The sequence below is a fragment of the Leptodactylus fuscus genome, chromosome 3 (assembly GCF_031893055.1).
Source record: "Leptodactylus fuscus isolate aLepFus1 chromosome 3, aLepFus1.hap2, whole genome shotgun sequence".
NCBI lineage: Eukaryota > Metazoa > Chordata > Amphibia > Anura > Leptodactylidae > Leptodactylus > Leptodactylus fuscus.
Window position 1 is genome coordinate 143,343,088 of NC_134267.1, and position 19,785 is coordinate 143,362,872.

A 19,785-nucleotide genomic window follows, 5' to 3' on the forward strand; every position below is an offset into this window, starting at 1 on the left:
CACTATATATTATAAGACTATTTGTACTATATTATTAATAATATATCTTGGGCGGTATTTTAAAATAAATGGAATTTCCATTTTTCTAACGATTATTTATTTATATTTTATGTTAATAGTTGAACACAGTCCTATAAAAGTTATTGGTGCAGTGGCCTCTTAATTTTCTGGAAACGCTGCTTTTTATTCCTACGCAAATGAGCTAAGAGTGCACTGGGGGCTTGTTCTGGTGCAGCTGAGCATAGCAGTAAAATCTTCCCCGCTCATCACCCCTTTCAGAACTTTTCCCATACCTCGTCCTGAAGAGAAGGAAGGTCTTGCCATGATGCTCAGTTGGCTATAACAGACCACCAAAGCACTCTCTAGCTCATTTGCATGGGAATAAAATTCATATTTTTCGGAAGATCAAGATTCCATTCTTGAAAAGAAAATTCCTATTTATCTTGCAGCAGCACAGAAGGTTCTTCATCCCTGCCTTTGACTCTCAGGAGCGGCCCACCTACATAGAAATCAAACAGTTAATTAGAATAATTAGTCTAAGAACCACCCCCCTTCCCCCCTCTATCCCTTTGTGTCTTTACTTGCACTTTGTTTTTTTCCATCTTAGCCCCACTTGGGGTTTATTTTCATACTTCTTAGGTCTGACGGGCACTGAAACAGATAAGAGACTTCTGTTTAGGAGTGAACTTACTGGGATTCCAGCTCGGAGAATTAGTTAGTGAAAGCGCCTATAGCTGCTGCATGCTGCTTCCAGTTGCCCATAGTCTTCTGAAATTTCATCCACCTACGCACAATGTGCAAACTGGTCTGAAGAAGGAAGTAGATTTGAGGGATAAAGCTCAGAGTCGGAGCCTGTATCGAATGCCGGCAGGAGTAATCCCAAGATGATACAGGTACTATGTACTTCACAGGGGGTATAAGTCAATTTCAAAATATCATTGTGCTGAATACAAAAGCAAAGTTTACAGGGAATAATAACTTTTTTCTATTCATTTAAGGTACAAATAATCAGGAAAACACACTTAACTGGGAACAAAAAAATGTTTTTGAAAATTGTTACATGGTGTAATCGTTACAAAAACAACAATACAAGAATAGGTAGTGGATCAGACAGTCCCAATCACAACCATCTTTCTTCACTACTTTTTTTCAATATACTTTTAAGTGTTTTATTGGACCTTTCTACCAGACCATAATTTTCAGAATTTTACATAGTTCTTTTATAATATTTGGTATAAATAGTGTCCCTTGATTTGTTAGGATTTCCTTTGGTAAACATGTTCTGGCGAATGTATGAAATAAGGGCTCGTTCACATCTGCGCCCGGCACTCCGTTATGCAGGTTTCCGTTTCCTGCATAAAACAGAGCAGGAGACGGAAACCTGCAGGAGTCTTTCTCACCCATTCATTTGAATGGTTGAGAAAGATGTGCGGCCGTGAGTGTTTTACGCTCTCCGCCGCGAAACCGTTTTTTTTAAATCCGGACACAGAGTCGGACATGCACTACTCTGTGTCCGGATTTAAAAAAAAACGGTTTCGCGGCGGAGAGCATAAAACACTCACGGCCGGACCCGGTCTGTGCTTTCCATCTTCTTGCATGTAGAAGACGGAAAGCACAGAACGGAGTGCTGAACACAGGTGTGAACCTAGCGTAACTCTCATAGGATACATTTTGAGGAGAAGTTTCTTAAAGGTACAGCCTCAGTGTACCGAGTAGCATAGTCTAACACTAACACATTGATGACCCCCTAGGGAACAAACCAGATCCATGTTCGTACGTATTTCGATAATTGGTAAAGGGACTTCTGAAAGGAGTTACAGGGAAGTAGAACTGGCAAGATGGTCAAAACTAACAGAAGTTCAGTATTTCTCTATAACACCCTGGCCAATAAAACCTCCTCCGGGCATGTTCCTGAGTTTTGCATGCCTCCAGGTGACCAGTAGTTGTTTTACCGCCTATTCTCTAACTTTGGTCACGTGATATATTAAATCATTGTTCATTGCAAATTAAGGGGAAAATAATAACTTTATTTCTATTGCGCCAACATATTCTGCATCGCTTTACAAAACACAGGGCACATAAACAGACATTCTGAGACATTACAATATGACAAAGAAATGAACATAGGAGTGAGGGCCCTGCTCGCTGCTGCGCACGCTCTGGCGCCATTTTTGTGTAGTTCTCAGGGGATTTAGCTGAAAACTGCTGGAAGAAAGGAAGATGGAGGCGGAAGATCGCAAAAGAAGGACATCTCACCGAGAAGAAACCAGAGGAGGGCGTCAACGAAGGATGGCGTGGAGGGGTGCACGAAATGCCCACCATGCTTGGTAAGTATGATTTACATATACATTTTTTTTAGGTTAAACTTAACAACGGGCTGCTCTTTTATAAAATGATTAGCGGGGCCAGAATAGCCTATTTAAAGGCTATTCAGCAATATGTCTATCTCATATTGCTGAAATTAGGTGATAGAGCCCCTTTTAAGAGCAAGATGAACAGAAGGGGATCAGAAGAGGAGAGGACAAGCAGGGAAGAAAGAGGGAAGAGAGATTGAGAGAGAAGGGGAGAAATTTTTTTTTTTTTATAAATAAGCAGTAGGTTCTGGTTGGGAGGGGAGGAGTCAGGATCGGAGTAATTCCAGTGGGAGAATTGGTAATGGATCCAAGGGCACTCACGAGCCAGATCCTCAACAACAAGGATGTCACAATTAGAGATGAGCGAACACTAAAATGTTCGAGGTTCGAAATTCGATTCGAACAGCCGCTCACTGTTCGCGTGTTCGAACGGGTTTCGAACCCCATTATAGTCTATGGGGAACATATACTCGTTAAGGGGGAAACCCAAATCCGTGTCTGGAGGGTCACCAAGTCCACTATGACACCCCAGGAAATGATGCCAACACCTCTGGAATGACACTGGGACAGCAGGGGAAGCATGTCTGGGGGCATCTAACACACCAAAGACCCTCTATTACCCCAACATCATAGCCTAACAACTACACACTTTCCACATTCAAAAAAACCTCTATCAAAGTGGGAAAATACCTGGAAACCTTCTTTACTCCCCAAATGGATGGACACAAACCCCAATTTAAGCTCAACAAACAGTAACAACTACCCCTTTAAACCATGACAACCACAGATGGAATAGGCAATGGGAAATCCTTTAGTCCTCACCCACAACTGTCATAGTGTGTGTGTGTGATGTGGTAAGACCTTCCAAAATTGACTTTTCTAGCCCTTAACATGAGCCCTTCCAAACAAAGTTACAGGACCTTAAGCTGAGCTACCAGTAGAGATTGAGGCCCTTGGCATGAGTAGAGCATTGCACCAGCAGTGTTTTTGGCCCTTAGGGTGAGTTGAGCCTTGTACCAGCGTGTGTCCCTTAACATCAGGCGGGCGCTAAGTTCTGCGCTTTGCACAAAAGTTCCACATTAACTAGGCTGAATGGTACAAACCTTAGTAGGCCCGAGAACCAGGAACAGGTCTTGCAATGGCTGTCGGATAACGCTTAAAGCACATTGTCCACCAGCCAGTCAGCCTCTACCTCCTCTCCTCCTCTTACCCAACAGTCTTGTCCTCCTTCCACCCAAAATTCTCAATCTTCCCAGAACAATAACCCCAACTGTCCCTGCTCCCCAGAGCTGTTCTCCCTTCCTTTGACTGTACCGCAACCTGCCCCTCCATTTCGCGATTCCACGGACCTAACAGACGAGTATCTGTGTCCAGATGCTCAAACACTAGAGTCTCCTCCATCTCCGGTCGATTTGGTGGCGGATGACCAGCAACCCACCCTCATCGACAACGATGAGACGCAGTTGCTGTCAGGGCAGCCAGTTGACATGTGCATTATGCAGGAGGAGGAGGCGAGACAGGAGTTGGAAGAGGAGGTGGTGGACGACGAGGACACCGACTCCACCTGGACAAGGCGGATGTCAAGCTGGGAAAGTAGTGTGGATGTTGAGGCAGGTGCAGCACCAAAAAGGGTAGCTAGAGGCAGAGGTCAGCAGCTTCGCCGAAGCCAGGCCAGACCCGGAATGTCCGAAGAGGTTCCCTTTTGTACCCAGCCCAGAAAAACTCCCCCATCGAGGGCACGTTTCTCGAAGGTGTAGAGTTTTTTTCAAGGAATGCGCCAAGGACAGATATAGTGTCGTCTACACAATTTGCCTCTCGAAATCGAGTAGGGGCCCTGAGAAGAGCAACCTGTCCACCACTTCAATGCACCGTCATTTGGAATCCAAGCACTGGAATCAGTGGCAGGACAAACATCGCCCGCCGTTCATGCCACTGCCTCTGCTCACAGTGCTGGCGATGCACTCCAGAGGACGAGTCAGGACATCACTTCATCTGCCTCCGCCACTTTGTTGACTTCTCCCTCATCCTCCCCTTTTCCTGCCACTTCTCCTTTTGCCCGCGCCATCATGCGCCTCTTCCCAGCAACTCCCCATCTCCCAGGCCTTTCATTTCATGCTAAAGTACAGCGCAACCCACCCACATGCCCAAGGCTTCAACGGTCTCATCTCCAAAAATCTGGCCCAGGAGATGTTGGAGTCCCGGCTGGGGGACACTCTGCCCTTTTTGGGCAGAGTGTCTACTGCGCCACCTCACTGTGCCGTCCACACCAGCACTTTCCCCCAAACATGAGGCGGTCCCTAAATTCAGCGCTTAGCTGGGAAGAGGCGCATTATGGTGCAGGCCAAAAGGGCGGATGAGGGTGAACTCCCCAATGTGTCACAGACGGATATGTAGGTGTCCTTGCATCATATCCTTGCACCATACTTGGCTGGATTGGACTTTCATTTTGTGCCAAAAAGTGGTCAAGACAGCGATCCCTCAGCTAATCCCATTACACCATCCGTTGCCAACTGCAGCACTGAAATTACCATCTCTGGAAGTGGTCCAAAATCTTTCTCTGCATTTAGCCAGGTTTGATGCTATGGTAGGCTCCAGGGTTCTCTTAATGCATATTGCATGGGGGACTCAGATGTGTTTCTCAGCACTGAGACCACCACTTCTGAGATCCCAAAGGAAGTAGGCAAGAGATGTGCAGTGCAGAAAAAAAAGATGAGAAAATAAGTGTAGGCTGTAGAGCACAGAGGGATCGGAGAGGGCAGAGCTGGTGTCGGCCAGGTATTCCCAGTCAGAAACTGGTACTATATGTCAGTGGCAGGACTTGAGTGTATTTGTAACCCCAATATATTCTTTGAATTCCCAGTCAGAAACTGGCACTATATGGCAGTAGCAAGAAATGAGGGTATTTGTAACCCCAATATATTCTTTGCATTCCCAGTCAGACAATGGCACTATATGGCAGTGGCAGGACTTGAAGGTATTTGTAACCCCAATATATTCTTTGCATTCTCAGTCAGACAATGGCACTATATGGCAGTGGCAGGACTTGAAGGTATTTGTAACCCCAATATATTCTTTGCATTCCCAGTCAGAAACTGGCACTATATGGCAGTAGCAAGAAATGAGGGTATTTGTAAACCCAATATATTCCTGGAATTCCCAGTCAGACAATGGCACTATATGGCAGTAGCAAGAAATGAGGGTATTTGTAACCCCAATATATTCTTTGAATTCCCAGTCAGACAATGGCACTATATAGCAGTAGCAAGAAATGAGGGTATTTGTAACCCCAATATATTCTTTGCATTCCCAGTCAGAAACTGGCACTATATGGCAGTGGCAGGACTTGAAGGTATTTGTAACCCCAATATATTCTTTGCATTCCCAGTCAGAAACTGGCACTATATGGCAGTAGCAAGAAATGAGGGTATTTGTAACCCCAATATATTCTTTGAATTCCCAGTCAGAAACTGGCACTATATGTCAGTGGCAGGACTTGAAGGTATTTGTAACCCCAATATATTCTTTGAATTCCCAGTCAGACAATGGCACTATATGGCAGTAGCAAACATAGTGGGTGTATATAGCCCCAATTCTATTGCTAGGGGACTTGCAGGGTATTTCTGGGGTGAAGTGGGGGGGGCACACCGTTGGAACGGGGGTATATATAGGGTATACGGGAATACACTGTCAGTGTATTCCATTCAGGATCCTGGGAAAGCTGGGTTGCGGCGATTGAGCCCGTCAGTGCCACGTTACACTGACAAGCTTCTCCCTGGAATTGAAGTTATATGTAACCCCAATATATTCTTTGAATTCCCAGTCAGACAATGGCACTATATGGCAGTAGCAAAAATAGTGGGTGTATATAGCCCCAATTCTATTGCTAGGGGACTTGCAGGGTATTTCTGGGGTGAAGGTGGGGGGGGCACACCGTTGGAACGGGGATCGGGGGTGTATATATAGGGTATACGGGAATACACTGTCAGTGTATTCCATTCAGGATCCTGGGAAAGCTGGGTTGCGGCGATTGAGCCCGTCAGTGCCACGTTAGGGTGCATGCACACTACGTAACGCCGGGCGTGTATGAGAGCCGTACACGCCGGCGTTACAGCAGGGCTGCCGAACACTTCCCATTCACTTCAATGGGAGCGCTCGTAAACGCCGCTGTTACGAGCGCTCCCATTGAAGTGAATGGGAAGTGTTCGGCAGTCTGCTGTAATGCCGGCGTGTACGGCTCTCATACACGCCCGGCGTTACGTAGTGTGCATGCACCCTTACACTGACAAGCTTCTCCCTGGAATTTAGCTCTTACAAGAGCTGTTGGTTGTCTTCTCCTTCCTATCCTAGCCTGTCCCTGCCTACCCAGAATCTAAGCCCTAGCTAAATGGACGGAAACCTCCGTCCCCGGTGAATTGCAAGCTCAGAATGACGCGAAACTGGGCGTCGCTGTTCTTTTAAATTAGAGGTCACATGTTTTCGGCAGCCAATGGGTTTTGCCTACTTTTTTCAACGTCACCGGTGTCGTAGTTCCTGTCCCACCTACCCTGCGCTGTTATTGGAGCAAAAAAGGCGCCAGGGAAGGTGGGAGGGGAATCGAGTAATGGCGCACTTTACCACGCGGTGTTCGATTCGATTCGAACATGCCGAACAGCCTAATATCCGATTGAACATGAGTTCGATAGAACACTGTTCGCTCATCTCTAGTCACAACCCCAGGTGCTGCCAGGAGGATACAGGGTATCTAACAGTAGCAAGCAAAGGTCACTAAGAGAGGGTCCTAAGCCTGTGTGGAAGTGTCAGAACTGAGAAGCGACAGGTATTCTCTAGATCATTAATTCAGATTTCTCTTGGTTCATTACACAGGACCCAAGCTCTGACCCAATAATTGGCTCCTAATAAAACAGGGCTCCAAAAATTCAGCATAAGACACCCCTTCGAATTAATTCCTCTGGTGGGTTCAGGGATCTGCAATCCAGCACTCCCATTACACAGTATATCTATTTGTTATACCAAACACACCACACACTAATGATTATAACAGCATATGATCCAATAAAGATCAGGTATAGACGATACAATAATGAGTCAAGGACATAGCCAACTTGAATCCACTCTTCTTCCTGTGCCCGCAACTGGTTTCTGCTTTCCAACATTTCTCTCACCATACGCAGGTTTTGACTTATAAGAGCAAGTTGCCTTTCTGTGCCTGGACACAAGGCCTCTGGAGGAAGCAGCTCCAGGATAGGTGGTGCAAACTCCTTTTGCTCTAAGAAAATAAATTAAAAAGAAAAAAATTATATATATCCTACTAATATTATAAATGAGAAAGTTTGGATGTTTGTGTGTTCGGATGTTTATGTGTCTGTTACTCAATCACACAAAAACAGCTGGACGGATTTGGATGAAATTCGGAACAGATAGTTTGTAACCTGGATTAACACATAGGCTACTTTTTATCCCAGTAAATGACATGGCTTCACGACTGTTATGAATTTATGTTCATATACTATATTAAACTGCTCTTGGCAGCAGGAAAATCAGCTAATTGGAGCTTGCTGATAAAGCTGCTCTGATTCTTATTATCTGATCTGCATAAGTGTTCTGTTCAGACAGAAAGGGGGGGGTAGACAAACAATAGCTGGTAACGGGCCCTATTTACTTACCGATCCTGGCAGGGCCGGGATCGGTAAGTGACACCACGGGCCCCACAAACACTATCATTATACTCGAGGGTCTTTTCAGACCCCTGAGTATAATGATCGGAGGCCCGGGAGAGGTAAGAAACATAAAAAAACACTGTTACTTACCTCTCCATGATCCGGGCAGGCTTCAGGCCTAGTCCCGGATCATGTGACGTCTGACGTAATTGAAGATGGACTACAGCGGAGGACTGCAGTAGAGCCGGGAGATAGGTGAATAACAGTGGTTTTTTATGTTTTTCTCCACCTGGGTCTCCGGTTATTATACTCTGGGGTCTGAAAAGACCCCAGAGTATAATAATTGTTTATGGCTGTGTACAGTGGGGCATAATACTGTGTTCAGGAGCCACTAAGGGACATAATACTGTGTGCAGGGGCCACTAAGGGACATAATACTGTGTGCAGGGGCCACTATGGGACATAATGCTGTGTACTGGGGCCACTATGGGGTATAATACTGTGTGCAGGGGCCACTAAAGGATATAATACTATGTGCAGGGGCCACTATGGGGCATAATAGAGCGCGCAGGAATGTGTAGGAGGGGTCGGTCGAGGGGGGGGGGCCCATGTCAAAAGTTCGCCACGGGGCTCCGACATTCCTAGTTACGCCACTGCAGACATGTATGCAAAATTGACCACATTAAGTATAACCATATTGTTTATCATGTTTGATCTCGCTCTTTGCAAATGATGACAAAACTGTGACTTGTTATTAATTGCAAAATATTCATTGTTTCATATCTCTGTAAATTGATACAATAAATCAATGATGTGTATCAATTTATCATAGATTTCAATATCTGTGCTTGCTGTTATATTGGAACTTACTTTCATAATATGACAACCTGTTCTGGTCATTTATGATACTTACACAGAGGATTGGCTCAGTGCAATGTATTTACCTTGTAATGAGTTAAAGTTTTATTATTACTAGCATATGTAAAGTAGATATAAGCAATAATTATCTTTCTGGAGTTTTCTTACCTGTGTTGCCTTTTTTGTCATGGCAGGGGCTTGGGGGTGACTGGGTTGATGCGTTTTCATTATTTGGAGGCAAAACATGGTTATTGAATGATGTGTTATTATCATTATTGGCATCTGGATCACTGTAACATATCAAGTGAGCCAGAAAACCCAGAACAAATCTTCTGACCCAGTAAGGCATGAAGCCGCTCTGTAGAGTCCCTCGATGCAGCACATGGGTGATTATTACTGTCTCCAATAGACTGAGTACAAGTAGTGCAAGACAAACGGAGAAGTAAATACCTGTAGAATAATATCAGGCAAGAATAAGCCGTCAAGTATAATATGCATAGAAATCTTAGTTAACTAGATAGAATAAACATAGGAACTTGTAGCACAGATATATATTTGTTTAGGTAAATAAGATAACTCAAAAATTGACTGCACTTTGTGTGCATATATGCAAGGACATGAAATTGTGAGCTTCATTAAAAACAGAAATTATAGAATAGCAGGAGATGTAGACCTTCTGCCCTCCAGGGTTCCCTTTGCGTCTGATAGCACATCGCTAGGATTCTCTGGAGGGAAGAAGGGAAAGCATAGGTGGCCATGAGCAGGTGCAGGAGCAGGGAACAGTAAGTAAGGCTGCAAGCCCATGGCAAGAGTATTCGTTGAGCGAACCCCAACAAATAATGCTAATATACTGAAAAAAATCCCAAAGTATAACGATTAGAGGTCTAGGATAGTGAGTAAACATAAAAACCAGTGATATTCACCTCTCCTGGTCTTCAGTGTGAATCCCTGCTGTCTTTGGACTTCTGTAGTGATGTCACAAATGTCATGTGGGTCAGGCCAGTGTCACGACACATAATGATGCCAGTGTAACCCACATCTATGAGGTCATTGAAGAGGGCCGAAAACAGCAGGGAGCCCCACTGGAGCCCAGGAGAGGTGAATACCAATGGTTTTTATGTTTGTCACTTCCTCTAGGTGTTATGTCAGTCCAGGTAGCTGCAACGGGGCTAAGGGATAGCAGTAGGGAATCTCGCCCTGCACTACTCCCACTAGCTATCCCAGTCCCTGCCTCACGGGTGTGGGTCGGCTGTACTCAGGCTAAGCCTGACCCTGACAGCTCCTCTCTCACTGATTCCGTAGGCCTAGAGGGAAGTGGGAGAAGGAATGCCCTATAAGACCTCTAGGGACTGGAGACTAAAGGGGGTCACCCCTAACGAACAAGTGAAGCTGCTACTGACAGGGACTGACAAGGGTGTGCGCTGACTAACAACACAAGCAGCACACAGGAAACATGTGGGAAAGGATTCCCCCAAACCAATATGGGAAGGAACCATACACTAGGAAACAAACACAGGGAAACTGAGTAGAAATCAAAGGATAAGGCAATTCACTCACACAGTCAATAACACACAGAGGTAGGATTGGTGAACACAGAAGGGAAAACACACAAACCAACTCGTTCACCCAAACCTCCCAAAAATCAACCACGGAACTTCCTCTATCCCAGAACACCACCTACTCCTCCTGCTAAGGCCTAGCTCTGTAAAAGCGACACTCAGCACAGAACCATGGGAGGCATGGGTTTAAATACAGAGTAGAGACCACTCCTCCCAGGTGCAAATGGGAGGACAGACTAATCAACCAGGAGATAAAGCTGCCTACCATCAGTGCGCACGTGCAAGTCAGAAGGTGTGCACCAATACTCACGACAGGACAACCCCACAGCGCCAGGATGCCACCCCAGACACTGCGCAGCCAAAAACTCCCCAGGTAAGAAAAATAGAAAGTAAAGAACCTAAATACTCCTAACACTAGGCCTCCAATCATTATACTATGGGGTCTAAAAAGACCAGGAAAGGGGGCGCTATGCTGTGGGAGAAGTCCAAATCAAAAGTTTGCTATGGGGCTCAGGCTTTTCTAGTTACGCTCCTCTTTAGCAGTTTGCCACTCCTGTCAATAGCTGTATCTGTTTGATACACCACAAAAATACTATCTTCTCCTGTACCTTCAGCTGCAGCCCTGCTACCACTGATGCGCTTGCTCTGGATGCACAGCTGTCAAGATGCCAAGAAAACTGCCACCTGACAATAACTTCAGGCTTAGCAATTTATTTAACATGGAAATTGTCATGTCATGCGTTGCTTGGTGATTGAGGTTTGTGCCTTTGCTGGATCTTGTTCCTGTACGTTGCTATTAGCTATGGTGTTTATCTTTCTAACAATTGCTTTGGTCCTGACTTCACTATTTCCTTGTCATTTATATTGTCTGACTAATTCCTGTTGTTCTGGCTCTGACCCTTGGCTACAGTTCTGACTACACTCCTGTCTTCTCCTTTTGCTATCTGCATCCTGACCATCCGCTTAGTAAGTACTCTTGGCTTTGTCTCTGACATCAACTAAATTACTACTGCCACTAATCTGGACTATTTTGGCGGCCATGACGTGAGAATCTTTCTTTACCAAAGTCCATACCTTCTTTTGGGGGTTAAGAGAGCAAATTGGGGGATTCCTTCAACTACACACCCCAGTCTAGTTAATGTCAGCATGCGACTTCACACTTCCAGTAAGTGACTGTAAGAAACAGTAACAAGACTCACCAATCAGAGGAGTCCCATTGGCTGTGCTTGGTAGTAAGTCATTCATTATAAGCAGGAATACAGTGTATCCCAAGAGCAAGGTCATCTTGAAGGATGCACGGTCAGTGCTGTGTGGTGGAAGGAAGAAGCTCAGTATGTCAATCAGCATCAGGAAGGCACTAGGGATAAGTAGATTCACCACATAGAGGACAGGACGACGTCTGATCACTACCTACATAGAGCAATACAGATTAGAATCTGAACTTGACAATTTTGACAATACTTACAGGACAGCAATATCTATTAATTACAATATGTGCATTTTCTTCCTACTTTCCTATGTACATGTGTTTATATCCTTTTTATAAAACATCCTGGAATCAAAGGCTGCTGTGCATTCCTCTAGCGGATATGCCACAACTTGATTAAATAACTATGTGACTTTAAGGGGTTAAACATTAGGATTCACATCTGATACATCCATTAGTATAGACAATGATTCTGACTCTACTGCAATATTCTGACATGGTCATCACTTATAATATACAGTAAACTGTCATGGCTTCTAATGAGTCATTCAATTCCAGGTAGAACTGCTAGAACAACTTTCATCTGGGAGAGTCAGCAAGTTCCTTTTCTGAAGGAGATATTGATTGATGGCTAGATGCCCTTGTTATTTACCCTGAAGGAACATAGTTTGGTCCCTTCTGTCTCCTGGCTTCAGTTATTTATATGATCACTTCTTGATTACACTCTACTCCCTTATGACATTAAGTTATGGGAATAAAACAGACTCTTTCTTTTCTATCAGATGTAAGGCCCAGATGTGTTTCCAGGATCTACAAGATCTTATTGCTCTCTTCCAATGTGGGAAGAGCTTCTTTCTTCCATCATTGGGAAAGAGAATTAAGCATCTGCATTGGTCAGAAGGAGGTCCTGAAGATTAATATCTTGACTCATTGGTTATCTGTGGCATCTCAGGTGAACATGAACTACTCTAAAATTCTCCCCAGGTGGTATTATTGTCCAGTGGATGTGTTCCATGTACACTCAGGGATGTTGGAACTTTGTTGTAGATGTGGAGTAGAGTTGAGTCGTATGCTACATGTCTTGTGGAGTTGTCCCAAGATTAAGCCTTTCTGGGAGAAAATTCTATATATCTATCAGGTTTATGCAAACAGCTCCTTAACTAACTCGCCACAAATATTACTGTTGTCCCTGTTGCCAGGCTCTTTCTCCAAGATCTAATGTACTTGGATAGATGTACGTGGTTGGTATATAGGTGCTGTTACTGTCTTATTCATAAAGTAGCACCATTGTGTATGCTATACTTCATTGCTTAAAGGGATTCTACCAGCAGGAAAATAGGTATCAAACTAATAACAGTACCTTGTAGAGTGGCTTCTATTCTTTCCAAGGATGCCTTTTATATTTTACATAGCAGCTCCAATTTCATGAATAAAAAGCGTTTTAATATTGTTCTCCTGCTTTGGTTATCTGATCATGGGTTTTGTTAACCTAACAACCCCTGTTATATTTTATTTTCAGAAAATAACTATATATATTTACTTGAAAGCAGATAATTTTAGAACACAAATTTACTCATTGACAAACAACATTAAAAAAGCAAACAAATATATAGTATTGCACCACAAGAATTCGCAGTGGAGGATTAAGTGAACTTTATCAATTTGGCTTACAGACATTTTTAGAAGCTTGTAAACATCTGCATTTTTGTGTTCAAAGCACTCCTCTTTCTGTCTATACAGTCATATTTATGGGAAGGCATCCTCACCCAGAATGTAATTATATCCCATTCATCAATACCGAATTTCAGAATATCAGGGCCGCCTTCAATCCTAAGGAGCTCCCACTCTCCGCTTGTCTCTAAGTATTGTAGAGAGTTCTGAAGGATTTGTTCTACAGGAAGGGCCAACCCTAGGCGCACATCCCTCACTGCAAGAGGAACATAGAACAGTGGCATTACGGTGATGCTTCATGTAGAATAGATGATTAGTCTGTAAATATATCTCATAAATAGATAAGCTGAGCCTCAATATAATAGTTCAAACACAAGCAGGAAATCTCTACGTCTACATTCCTCTTAATATACAGTTTGCGGATTTCCTTTATCAGTACTGCATACTAAACATGGCCAGAGCACAGATGGAAACAGCACATTATGGAGGATTCACCAAACGATCATGTCTTCATAGGGGAGAAATGTCACCATGAAAAGGTCATCCAATTGGCAGGCAGCATGTTATAAAGCAGCATTTGCAAAGCAGCACAATATAGATATTTCTCAGATTTTGTAGACTTTATAAAGGGCAATAATTGAAACTGGAGACTTAAAGGGGTCATCCAGTTACCAGGATTATTGTTTGTATAATGAAATGTTATACAATTTTCCAAAATACTTTCTGTGTCAATTCCTCACATTCATTTTCAAGATCTCTGCTTAGGGTGGGTTCACACCTGCGCCCGGTCTCTGCTTTCCATCTCAGAAACTGGACAGGGGACGAAAACCCGGCGATCAGTTTTGAAACCCATTCACTTGAATGGGTTTGCAAAGTGACTGCCCGTGTGCGTCTTCTGCCTGTCCGCGGCAAAACCGTTTTTTTTAATCGGACATGCAGGACTTTGTTTCTGGTTAACCACTTCAGTACCGAGCCAAATTGTGGTCCAGGACCAGACACATTTTCGTTTTTTTTTGTATGTGCAGTTTTGAGGGCTGTAACATTTTTCTCGTATGTCTCATTTAACTTATTTTTGCGTCTTTTTTCAGGGACACATAGGGCTTTATTTTTATGTTTTTATTTTCAAATGTGTTTTAATTTTTTTTTTATATCCGGGAAAATATGAACATAATAGGAGGGAAATTGTGTCTGGTTTTCACTTTATTTTTTTTATATTTAATAACACAAAGTGCTACTGAAAAACTTTATGAAATAGTTTTTCCTCTCCATTACGGTAATTTTTATTTTGTATGGTGTTGTCGGGGGTGGGGCTATAACTTTTAATAACGGCGTTTTATTAGCGTATTTTAATTTATTTTAATTTTTTTTAAACTTTTTTTGTAATATTTTATTTATTTATTTATTTTCAGATTGTGTCCCCATAAGGTCATGTGGGGTTTTTTTTCTTTTACTTTTAACTGTCACTTCAATTTAATCCTTGTTTTAAACTTTTGGGTTACATTTTAAGCTTGTATAACGTACTTATATTGTCCAAAGTAGTGTGTTTTATATATAGTAAACTATTATTCGACTATATGTACCTGTAATACATACCTGTATGCATGTATGAACCAAAGGTCAAAGAGCAGTTCTGAACATCAAATGGGAAGTTGAAGATGCCAAGGTTGCAAGAGCTGACTACTCTAAGCATTTTGTCATATCTCACACGTCCAGTGTGGTTAACATATACAAAGGGGGTCCGCTGTGATTTATCCTCATCTATGCTGTAGGAAATAAATAGCAGTGTTTGCTTCAAATAAACATAATGCAATAAATTACTTTTAGAAGAAACACATCAAATCATACTTCATCCATAGGTGTCATTTTAGCACCTATGGCTGCTTGGTGGAATACTGGAATTAGTCACAATACAAACATACACAAGTAAATACATAACAGACAAAACATACAACTCATAGACAATTATGTCTGGTGTCCAGATGCTCTCTACTGGCAATGAAATTTTCTCCACAGATCCACATTTTGCAGGGGTCCAGGTCAAAAACTCATGATACCAAAACTGGAAAAAAAGATGAAATTATTAAAAGTAGAAAACATAACTCTTACAATATGTTCCCAACACACTAACATAGTTTTCCTTTCTAATGGTTGAAGAACATGAATGTTGAGGAATGTGTGTACCCGTTAACCATAATCAGTTTTTTGCAGGTGGATTTTGATGCGATTCTGTGAATTTCATGACTTTTCATAGATATAATTTAATGATATAACTTACCAGCCGTACCCAAAGGAAAGTAGTAAGGATCTGAGATTTTTCATTCTAAAGAGAACAGAGAATAAACTGAAAAAGGTGATAAAAAAGTGGCCTAGTTACCTAATGTGGGATTATCTGGTGTAGATGTAATACATCTCTTTTCATGATTCTTTGGACGTTGTCAGAAAAAAAAAAGTCATAAATGTTCAAATTTAAAATCTATACAGATCTAACAACCTGGGACCTAAAGCTTCAATATTATATAAAATAATTCTTACCACTCCAAGCACTGCATAGATTGTGAAGGAAATATTCACACTAGTTGGGCGGCTATAATTCAGGGTTGGACGAAATGGTTTCTTATCAAACACGCTCTGCAAGGATTCATATGATGGTCCTGCTTCAGAACCTGAACATTCTAGCTCCGCACCTTCAACTAGAAAAAAATATGTGAAAATAGAAAATATTTGACTTCATTTAACGCTATAACTTAGATACATATTTGTGGAGTATTAGGAACAAATAAGCTACAAGGTAAAATCCTATGTAGACTGATCCAAGTGAGGCTTTGTGCTAAATGTTTTTGTAGTTTTGCTGTGTTATAGGAGCAGAAAAACAATAAATAAATAAAAAATAAAAAATGGAACTATTTCCTATGGAGACCATAATGTGATCTGTCATGTTTCCCTTGGGAAGCCTGATATCTTAATGGACAAAATTGTGCAGCATGTTGCAGTTGCACTAGGTTGTTTTCCAAAGGAGAAAACATCAGCATGCTCCTGGTGTAAATGTAGGATAATTTGAGTCAGAGGTTTAAAAAAAAAAAAAATGCAAATTGGTGGCCCAAATTTATTGTTACTTATTGTGGATATAATAATTAAATTAAACTAATTTTAAATACACAATGTTTTTTAAAATATATGTGACTTCTAGTACACTAAGTGAAACTCTAACCAACCACTCCAATTTCATTGTTGTCCAGTGTTGGATAAATACATTTATAGATCCATGCATTAAAGTTGGACAATTATCAATCATTACCTGCCTTTTTTTCAATGACTATCCTCAAATATTAGTGTAATACCTTAGTAATTTCTTAATATATATTTAGAGTGTTGAACCTCCATTCTCTTGATCTTAAAATCCCTTTCAGGGCAGGGGAGTAACTAGGGGGGACCAGTGCAACTGTGTGTCAGAGATGGGGGGGCCAAGCCACTTTTATGGATTTAGACACAACATAAAGTCAGTGAAATTAACTTGCTGCTTGGGTGACAGAAGACCTAGCCACAGGTCTGATTCAGGGTTTCTCCGCATGGAGCATTATACTCTGAATTTTCTGTCATGGATTTGCAGACAGAAAAAAATTGCAACATTTACAGTAGCAGTAAAGTGGCTGAGATTTAAGAAACATAGAGTGAAATCCTCAACAATTAAGCAACAAAATTCACATTTGGCCAGGGCTCCACATAGCGTTCTAGCGAATCCCATCCAAACATTGTGGAAAAATACACGCATTGGACATGCTGCGATTTCTAAAACCATTGCGGTTTTGGAAATCACAGCATGTCAATTATATTTGCAGAAATGCTGGTGGTTTCCCTATAAGTATAATGGGAGCAGGAAGTCTGCAGAGGAAAACGTCAATTAGACTGAAAATGGGTAATCCCTTTAAAGCGTATCTGCAGTTATAAACAACTTTTCATAGATGAATAATACAGACAAATACAAGAAACTTTGTAAAATATCTTATTAAAGGCATTCAATCATTAAAATGGAATTTATTCTCCTTGACATGTAGGAATAGCCTTAAAGGGGTATTCCCATGTACAAAATCATATCTATATTTGTAGATAAATAAAAGTTAAACATTTTTGCAAATATAAGTAATTAAAAATTCTGCAGAGTTTTAAAGATTTTCTCTAACTTTCTTACTGGTGATAGTCTTTTATCTTGATCGGTTGCCATGGTTACAACCACTAATGCAGAAACTTTCTATGGGAACTGTCATTTTTAACTAATCAGATACTTGCATAGCCTTTAGAAAAGCTATTCCACACCTACCTTTAGTATGTAGATTGCCTCAGTGGTTTCTGAATAAGTCTTTTTATTCATATGCTAATGAGCTTCCAGCCAGCTCAGGAAGTTCCCAGCAGCACTCGTCTCTGCTATCATCTCCTATGTATGTGTGCAAACAGGAAGCTGAGTCATTATCAGTAGCAGCAGTAGCAGTCTGTGCTGTGTACACTCATAGGAAACAATAGCAAAGGGGGTGCACGATGCATCGTGCACCCAGTCTAATTAGCATATGAATAAAACAGACTTATTCAGAAACCACTGAGGCAATTTACATACTACAGGTAGGTGTGAAATAGACTTTCTAAAGCCTATACAAGGATGTGATTAGTTAAAAATGACTTTTCTCAATGATAGAGCCCATTAAAATGGCACGCATGCGCAGTCGAATCTGCCATCGGGCAGGGCTGAGTGCATGAGCCGGCAGCCATTTTCTTGTGGCCACTTACATGAGCGTACTGTGTAAGCAGCCACAAGAAAATGTCCGTAGACATTCGCAATTGGCTCTGCCCGATGTCAAAGCCGACTGCGCATGCGTACCATTTAAAGCCAGAAGAAGCCATCGAAAGAAGACGTCGCAGAGAGGGAGTGTTAGAAGAAGACAGAGGCCGTTGCTGGAGAGTTTTCTCATAGCACTGGGGAAATACCCAGTGCTATTTGAGCGCTGGAGACCACCCCCAGTGCTGTGAGAGAACTCATTTGCATACCAAAGAAAATCAGGATATCTACAGAACAGCGGTGCGGAGTAGACTTCTAAAGGTAGGAGAAGAATAGCCTTTCTTAAGGCTATTCCCACGTGTTAGGGAGAAAAAAATCCATTTTAATGATTGAATCCCTTTAAGGATATCTGTATTCTTCTCCACTTAATAAAGGAATAACGATAAAAAGAATTGTACATATATATTGTGATATGCTGTACATATAAACTGTGATATGTCGTACATACATGCTATGATATGCTGTACATACATGCAAACCAAGTATAATCTGTATACTCCCTAATATTCAATAGCATTATTAAGGCTGTGAGTTCTACCCTGAAAAAGGTTGTACAGATATCAGTATATTGGCACAGTAACATTGTTTTCCACTTCATGTTTTGAGAAAAAGATGTAGCTTCTATAAACTAGAAATTTTCACTTATCCCATGAAATAAACAGTATTACAGCTGTGCATTCTCTTACTCAACAAATTTATGTTTATGTGGTTTGGATTTTGAATTTAAGCCAATAGCAGCTGAAATCTGTATTTCTGACTATTGGATTGTGTATTTTAGCATAGAATCAATACCAGTAATACCATCAATACCAGTAATAACGTGTCATGGATTTTATGCTACACAGGGCTGCAATACCATCACTAATGGAAGTGAATTGAGTTGCATTGCGACCTATGGGATGTTATGACCAAGACTTATAGTTGCAAAACAAATTTGAGCAGAATTGTTTGATTTTTGTGTGTAATTCTAAGCCTTATTCATAACGCCTAAGTATTTTATTAAGCAGGTTGCATCAGAGACTATAAGCCAAAACCTAAAGTGAAGACTACACAGGCAGAAGGTATAATACAAAGATTTGTACTTGTTCTGTGTTTTGAACCCTTATTCCTATTTAGCTAAGTGAGTGAAGGATTTGCAGGGCGACACAGCAATGTTTGTTTATTGGACAGGAATCTTGTCCAAAGATGACCTGTGTCCCTAGCCTAATGATTCAGTGCCATGGTCATTATTCTGCGCAAATTTCCCAAAGCAAAACTTTAGTATTTCTTACCATAAGATAAAACTTGCCAGATTATGATGCCGAGAACAACAGTCTTCATGTCTCCAGTTATTATCTGGACGCACTTCTTCCAGTTATAGTCCTCATGAGTTGTCTAAATAAGTGTTGCAGGTCTCCAACTTATCTACAACCTTGTTTCGCACATATCACGTTCTCTTCCTCTCTACAGATCTCCAGATCTAATGTTTTTTATCCAGTTATTGCCTTCACATTATTGCCAGAATTCATACTCCTCCATTATTATATATTTGCCTGACAATATCACGTCTCTCCTCTTCCATGAGAACTCTATGTATGGTGCTCGGATCAGCTTATCTTTCTACTTCTATATGTAGTAGGTGGGCAGCACCAGAGAACACTGTTCAACATGTCCA

At 41.7% G+C, this 19,785-nt stretch overlaps 1 protein-coding gene across 1 annotated transcript; it reads right to left on the reverse strand.

Annotated features, from left to right (window-relative positions):
* Positions 1–465: 465 nt before the first annotated feature.
* On the reverse strand, positions 466–19,451 carry LOC142196902 (5-hydroxytryptamine receptor 3A-like). Its single transcript, XM_075266884.1, has 10 exons — positions 19,403–19,451; positions 15,839–15,996; positions 15,582–15,626; positions 15,256–15,365; positions 14,900–15,069; positions 13,402–13,562; positions 11,628–11,838; positions 9,038–9,319; positions 7,365–7,620; positions 466–499 (listed from the first exon to the last, which is right to left on the reverse strand). The coding sequence occupies exons 1-10, from the start codon at positions 19,449–19,451 to the stop codon at positions 466–468; spliced, it is 1,476 nt and encodes a 491-aa protein (XP_075122985.1).
* Positions 19,452–19,785: the final 334 nt, after the last annotated feature.